Source organism: Marmota flaviventris, chromosome 6 (assembly GCF_047511675.1).
Source record: "Marmota flaviventris isolate mMarFla1 chromosome 6, mMarFla1.hap1, whole genome shotgun sequence".
Lineage (NCBI taxonomy): Eukaryota > Metazoa > Chordata > Mammalia > Rodentia > Sciuridae > Marmota > Marmota flaviventris.
In genome coordinates this window covers 157127456-157134869 of record NC_092503.1, presented here as the reverse complement: position 1 = coordinate 157134869, position 7414 = coordinate 157127456, and the positions used below count along the sequence as shown (strand labels likewise).

General features: G+C 44.3%; 2 protein-coding genes across 2 annotated transcripts; one reads left to right on the top strand and one right to left on the bottom strand.

The window, feature by feature from the left end:
* The first annotated feature begins 393 nt into the window (after window positions 1-393).
* On the top strand, window positions 394-1904 carry H1-2 (H1.2 linker histone, cluster member). Its single transcript, XM_027948237.2, has one exon. It carries the CDS (start codon window positions 424-426, stop codon window positions 1060-1062), a length of 639 nt encoding a protein of 212 aa, XP_027804038.1. The 5' UTR covers window positions 394-423; the 3' UTR covers window positions 1063-1904.
* Window positions 1905-6700: 4796 nt separating this feature from the next.
* On the bottom strand, window positions 6701-7140 carry LOC139706290 (histone H3-like). The gene has a single exon (XM_071613988.1). It carries the CDS (start codon window positions 7135-7137, stop codon window positions 6727-6729), a length of 411 nt encoding a protein of 136 aa, XP_071470089.1. The 5' UTR covers window positions 7138-7140; the 3' UTR covers window positions 6701-6726.
* Between the last annotated feature and the right edge of the window lie 274 nt (window positions 7141-7414).

Genomic DNA, 7414 nt, shown 5'->3' with positions numbered 1-7414 from the left:
ATGTGCTCAATCATCCCTGAGAAGAAGAACTTTCAGGGATAAAAGAGCGACCAGGTAATTTAGAAGAAAAACAGAAAGTGATCTCTGAGTGCCCTGGACTTCCTTTGGAGTTGGGGGAGTTGGGGGCGCTTAGACGCGTTGTCTTTGGGTCTGTAGAAAAAACAGCTGGAGATCAGGAAGCCTGAGGCTTCTAGGATCCTTTCCTGATCAAATTCGAGAGATTTGGTGCGGGGTATTTTGATATTTTTTCCTTTTTGTGAGGTGGAACAAACACAACTCGGGCGCAGCGCGGCTGTTCCGAGCCTGCCAGCCACGGGCGCCCGGCGCACCAATCAGCGCGCGCCTGCGCTCTATATATACGGCGGCGCGGCGCGGCGCTGCATCGGCGCACTGTTACTGGCACCCGAGTCCCAGGCCCTCAGCATGTCGGAGACAGCTCCCGCCGCTCCTGCCGCCGCGCCCCCGGCGGAGAAGACTCCCGTGAAGAAGAAGGCTGCCAAGAAGCCTGCGGGGGCGCGCCGCAAGGCTTCTGGACCCCCAGTGTCCGAGCTCATCACCAAGGCTGTGGCCGCCTCCAAGGAGCGCAGCGGCGTGTCCCTGGCTGCGCTCAAGAAGGCGCTGGCGGCCGCCGGCTACGACGTGGAGAAGAACAACAGCCGCATCAAGCTGGGCCTCAAGAGCCTGGTGAGCAAGGGCACCCTGGTGCAGACCAAGGGCACCGGCGCCTCCGGCTCCTTCAAGCTCAACAAGAAGGCGGCCTCCGGGGAAGCCAAGCCCAAGGCCAAGAAGGCAGGGGCGGCCAAGGCTAAGAAGCCCGCCGGAGCTGCCAAAAAGCCCAAGAAGGCGACGGGCGCAGCCACCCCAAAGAAGGCCGCGAAGAAGACCCCAAAGAAGGCCAAGAAGCCGGCTGCGGCTGCAGGGGCCAAGAAGGTGGCCAAGAGTCCTAAGAAGGCCAAGGTGGCCAAGCCCAAGAAGGTCAAGAGCGCTTCCAAGGCCGTGAAGCCCAAGGCCGCCAAGCCCAAGGTTGCCAAGCCCAAGAAGGCGGCTCCCCGGAAGAAGTAGAGTGTCATGGTCTCCCTCTCGAACCCAAAAGGCTCTTTTCAGAGCCACCACTGATCTCAAAGAAAGAGCTCGATGCTGTAGCGTCCTTATCCCCTCGACGACCGGACTCGCGTGTGTCGGGACCGCGTCGGGCCTTCTTCCCACGGGCTTGGCAGTTGGTGGGCCGCGGGAGCCGTCCCCGGCGGCCGTCAGCGGGGCTCCTGGCCCAGCCTGCGGTCCAGGGGCGGCGTTTCTCGCGGCAGAAGCACCCGGGACAGCCGCCAGCCCCGCCCCAGGGCGGAGCAGCCCTGTGACCGCGAAGGGGACGAGCCCGTGTTTACAGTCGGCCCGGATTGGAGTGCCCCGCGGTTCGAAAGTCCCGCGCCGCTCTGGGTTGGCCCGCCCGCGCCCGCATCCTGCGTGTAATTGGCGGCAGCCGAGCCCTTCCGGCTTTCCGTAGGGTAGGGAGTTCCCTCTCCGCGCACCGCACGGGTCGGGAGGCGCTTTCCTTGCCTGGAGCCCGGCGGCGTGTACTGGGGACTTGGTGGCACCGGACCTTGCGGAGGGTGGGTGCGCCTCTGCCTGCTTCCCCTGCACGGAGGCCTTCGGAGGGCGCAGCCGCCTCCCGTCCCGCCCAGGCTGCTCCGAGGTCCTCGTCCCTTCCGCGCTGGTCCGGATGGGTGTGGTGGCGCAGGCTTTGAAAACAACTTGGCCATTTTGTCCAGCGGATCCGCAATTTCAGATAAACTATAATCAAACTTGCTTTAAAAGGCTTTTTGGTTTCGTCCAGGTTTTCTACTTGTGAACTGTCCGGTGTGTACGATGGGAGGCATGTTTCTACCTAATAAAGCCTTTAACTTTCATGAGCGGTCTTGGTCCTTCCCTAAGCGGCCTTTCCCTTGGGTACAGATACGCTGGCTCCTGCTTTTTCGTATAGCGATGGGGCCTCCGGAGACCTGCTGCTGTTTTCCCACCATTTCCACTAGATGAATCCACTGTGAGTTAATTCACGGGGGAAGCTTATCACCTAGAAGGGAGGAAGGGAGGGATGCAAGAAAGGCCTCCCATGGTTCTTCAGTAAGTTGGTATTGTCGATTTTACAGTAACAGGAGTGACTTACTGTTACCCAGTAAGTCCCCTTTACCAAATGCTAAACTCCACAGATATGTGGGCTAAATTTCCGGATTACATTTAGTTCCTTTGTTCTCTATGGTCAGTTCTGAGGTAGGATCATTGTTTTAAGTGTTCTCAGCACTATCTTCAATGCCAACAATACCTAAAACATAGGTACTCAAATAATATTGAGATACTGTGACTTTAATAGGACTTTCATTGCTTATTTTTTTTTTTTAGAATTGTTTATTTTTGGCTTATTTTGTTTTTACGTATGTCCTTTAAGATGCCCTCCAACTCCATCACCCCGCACCCAATCACTCAAATAAAAAAAAAAGTTTTACTGGTATTGTGCTAAAATTATAAATTATTAATTTATAGATATGAAGGTTTTTGGAATTTGTTCGTTTTGTACTGTCGAATTGAACCCATGGTCATTTTACCACTAAGCTACATCCTTTTTTTTTTTTCTGTTTTGAGACAGGGTCTCCTCAAGTCGATGAGGGTCTAGCTAGGTCAGTTAATAATGCTGGCTTGGAAACTGAGGTTCTCCCACCTCAGCCTCTTCATTTGGTGGGATTACAAGATACCCAGGCCCCAGGCAGGAGTTTTATTATGCAAGAAATTTCTTGTTTTTCTGTTCAAGTATTTTTGTTTTCTACTCAATTTAAAATTTTCTCCAACTATCTTATTGCCTTTGATATTTATTTTCTTTCTTGCTGTTCAAAATAGCACCCTATAATATTTTAGTTTTTTTTTTTTTTTTTTTTTTTGAGAATATCTCAAAGTGTACATTGAAGCCACTTGGTTATTGAAATTGATGCACAAGTGAATTAACAATTTGTAGATCAGTCCTATCCATTGCTAAATAAGGTGAATATAAGTGTCAGCCACACAATAATTTTAAATCTCCTAGAAGCAACTAAAAAAAAACCCAAAAAACAATCAATTTTAATTATATTCTTAATTTACCTCAACATATCCAAAACATTATCATCCAACAAAAAATACAAATATGAGATATTCTACATTGCACCCCTCCCCCCTCTTTAAAATCTCATGTGTATTTTACATTTACAACACAGTTCATAGTAGCCCATTTCCAGGGCTCAGTTAGCCTTCTGTGCCTTGTGGACATATGAAGAGTGCCACTCTACAATGCTCTCTGGTCTCATCCTGGCCTACTGTGGTCTCATCTTTGGTTCAAATGATATTTTTTTTAAATATATCTTATGTTTACTAAAAACTTGAGGATAGATTATCTGACCTTAAACAACAGTAGTTGGTAGAGGCCATTGAACCAGTTTGGGCCAATCAAAACTTATTCAAAAACTGGAATTGAGTTATAGAAGCAGAGATGACCTGATGTCAGGGCATAGCAGGTGGCTTCCTAGACAATACAAAGGAAAAACCAAGGTATCCTTAGGGCAAAATGAGTAGAATAGAGCAAACCTGTCCAGAAAGGCATGGGTGAGAGCTGTGCCCTGGGTTCTTTAGGCCATCTGAACTTTTGCCTGGGGCCACCTCACTTTCAATTTGAATCAGGTTACAACAACCTGGACACTTAATTAAGATATTCCAAATATGCCTGCTACATTTCCATATATTCAGGATGTTTAGGGTGTTCATTTCTGTGCCCCTTTCTTCTTTATTTGAAATTACCAATTACTTGACTTTTGTACCTCCTTCAAGAAATAGGGGAGGAATCAACCCAAGCAAAAAAAGTGATTTTATATTTTTCCTTCAGTGTTTTTTGGGATCTCAATATATTTGATTTTATATACTTACAAATGATTTTAATACTGACTATTCCCTGCAAAATTATTTCCATACCTCAAAGATATTCTTTCAAACGTAATATTCCTTGTACTATAGTGAGCTAAATTTCATAAAAACCTGCCTTTACAGTCTTCAGTAATATATTTCCTCAATTTGTCCATGTTCTTTAGTTTTGTCCATTCCCTTGCAGTTTTTCACATTGTTGTCTGGATAAGTTCTAATGAACCGCTCTTTGAATCTTAAAATTGGCCATTCTAAGAAAAAAAATCCTAGTCTTTTGATTTAGTTTATGAAACAGTCATGGAGCACAGCTTTTCCTCTACCCTGTTAGGGTCGGTAATTGAGGACCAGCAAATTTATCTGACAAAGGATAGATTAACAGGAGAATAAAAAAAATCTATATAATTTTAATAGTATTTTACTTGCACAGAGTTCATAAAAAGGAAGGGAAAGCAGACAATGGAATGTATATAACATTGTAGCAAAGGAAAGGAAGCTTGGTCTTCAAGGCAGGGATACTTTTAGGGAAAATGAATAAGAAATATATGGGCAAAACTAAAGGAAGATAAATGCTTCTTTAGGAAGATTTATTCTTCCAGACTCCTCTCAGTACCACCTCTTTACTTGAAGTAATACAGGTTGCTCTCCTGTTCCAGGCATAGGAGCAGGGAACACCTTTACAAGAAACATTAATGCAATCGTTACAGAGTGGAACTTATGACCTAATTTTAGTTAGGTAAGGAGAAAACAGAATGCTTCCTGCATCTGTTGATTTTCAATTTCTTTCAGCTCAAAATAATACTTGTGACATTATGACATATTTTGGGGTGACATTCTGATCCTCTTCAAAATCCATATTTGTCATTAATATTATCATTTCAGTTTTTCATCTAGTTTTATAAAATATTGGCAAGTGGCAATAATATATTCAAGTAATTCTCCCAAACACTGATAATTTTGCCAAAATGACAATAAATGTTTCATAAACTAATCTGCTGACCAACTCAACCATGAAAATTCAAGAAATTGTCTATGTATAATAGAAGAATAAATAACAGATGTTACAGGCTACTTGCAATGCATTACTCCAAACTTTCTTGCATAGTGATTTCATGGCTGAAAAAGTAAATTTCCTATTACTCCCAATGGGTAAAGCTCTAGGTTTTTGAGCTATGTGCCCTGAGGAAATGTAGAAAGTGGGTTTGTTTGTGGTTGAAATCTGAACATGGCCATGAAAGGACTAGATCCTTAGAGGACTTAAGGGAACAGTTATTAAGGAAGCAGTGCCAAGGTCTTGGGAACTGGCTTTTGTAGTGCACTCACAGCATGCCAAGCACTTTGCTGCTTACCTTTGTTTGCAGAAATGCCCTTGTCTCAGCACTTTGAGGTAGGTACCATTATTCTCCCATTTTAGAGATGAAGAATGGAGACTTGGTAAATTTAAGGATTAAAACTAGTTAGTTATCTGTGAGTCAGTATAACTTCTACATACTAGCAATATTCCTCAGAAATATAATCCACATGGAACTAAAAATTTTCTAATGCCACATTAAAGTGAAAAACAAATGAAAACTAATAAAATAATATTTCAATAAGTAATTGAAAATATTCAGTTAAATATTTTTGGTGCTAGGTCATTGAAATTTGGGGGCAAATTTGTTGATAAAAAGATATTAAGAGTATGGGTTTGGTGTGAGACATGCTGGAAGTTATTTCTGCTAGAAATGTTAATTTGGCCAATTTAGCTAAATCTCTTAGGTTTAAATTCCTTTTCTATAAAATGGGAGACATGGAATATTGCCTGGGAATGCTATAGTAAGAATCGTGCATAATTCAGGCCAATAGCTCCACATATTACTAAACCCATGAAAAAACAGACTGACTCTAGTGAATCCATTGTTTTATTGTCACTTTCTTCCATGAGTACCTCTTTAAAGTAAGATGATATTCAGTACTGAATGGATTTATAAAACCTTGTAAAGTTGAACCAGAGCACTTTAGTACTAAAAGTTTTCGATTTGCTTAAAGTCAGCATTACATCCTGCAAGGATAAGTTGTCTCTTGGTAACTGAGAATGGCACTACCATTCAAATATCAGACTAAGCCAGGGCTCCATCTCAGATGCCTGAGAGTCATACACCAAAGTATTCCAATCCAGAATACTTCTACAGGTGTATATTAGCATAATGAAGATGCCAAGGAAGGCCAGGTAGGATTTGAAACAACCAGTGCAGACATTCACCCTGAATCCAAAAACACTCAAAAAGGCCTTGAGTTGGGCTCTAGGAATGTACTCATTTTGCTCTTGTTTAGTTGCACAGTGGTGTAAATGTTTTGTTTTTTTTTTTCAATCATAACTGGTTAAGACCTCGTTTGCATTAAAGCTTCCCTTCAATTACAATCTGCATTTGTCTGATTGTGTTGGAATACTGATGAGTGTGATCTGCTGTCACTCACTCACATGTAGTTCAATGGTTGCTAGTCAATCCTAAGATTCCTGTGTAAACCATTTCCTATGGCTGTAAGGAAAATACCTACACCTTACTGTGAGCACTGACTAAATGTCATCTTGTGACTTTCCAGTGTTTATAGTAACCAGCACTGAAAGTTACAGAGTAAATTAAGATTTGATAAAGAGCCAGAAACAAGTCTGAAGTCTTTCAAAGTTGTTCAACTCACATACCCACCCCCCAAAAGTAAATCAATTTTAAAAGCAGCCTTAAAACCTTTGCAACCACTTTTAAAGTGAATTTTTAGGTGGCTCTTAAAAGAGCCTTTGTTAAGAGAATGGATTTACGCTCTCTCGCCTCGGATGCGGCGGGCCAGCTGGATGTCCTTGGGCATGATGGTGACGCGCTTGGCGTGGATGGCGCACAGGTTGGTGTCCTCGAACAGACCCACCAGGTAGGCCTCGCTGGCCTCCTGCAGCGCCATGACGGCCGAGTTCTGGAAGCGCAGGTCGGTCTTGAAGTCCTGCGCGATCTCGCGCACCAGGCGCTGGAACGGCAGCTTGCGGATCAGCAGCTCGGTGGACTTCTGGTAGCGGCGGATCTCGCGCAGCGCCACGGTGCCGGGCCGGTAGCGGTGAGGCTTCTTGACGCCGCCGGTGGCCGGGGCGCTCTTGCGAGCGGCTTTGGTGGCCAGCTGCTTGCGCGGCGCTTTGCCGCCGGTGGACTTACGCGCTGTCTGCTTGGTACGAGCCATCTGGGAGACTACACGTCAGAAAGTGTAACAAAACTACTTGAAATTGTCCTTAAATATAGTTGAAATCATTCTGATTGGCCTTTGAACTTTTAAATAGTCCCGCGCAATATAATCATTGGTTGGAGAGTGACCTAGGTGATTGGTTAACTAGAAGAGAATCTGATTGGATAAATTGTTCCCCTGTCTGACTTTTCTTTTGGTCTCAATGATCTGTGGACATAAAGGTTCAGAAGCCATAAGTCAACAAGCCTCTAAATACTATTTGTATAATGAATAA

Excerpts from the sequence above, each read along its gene's own strand:
- H1-2 (XM_027948237.2), top strand. The coding sequence starts at position 424 with ATGTCGGAGACAGCTCCCGCCGCTCCTGCCGCCGCGCCCCCGGCGGAG.
- LOC139706290 (XM_071613988.1), bottom strand. The coding sequence starts at position 7,137 with ATGGCTCGTACCAAGCAGACAGCGCGTAAGTCCACCGGCGGCAAAGCG.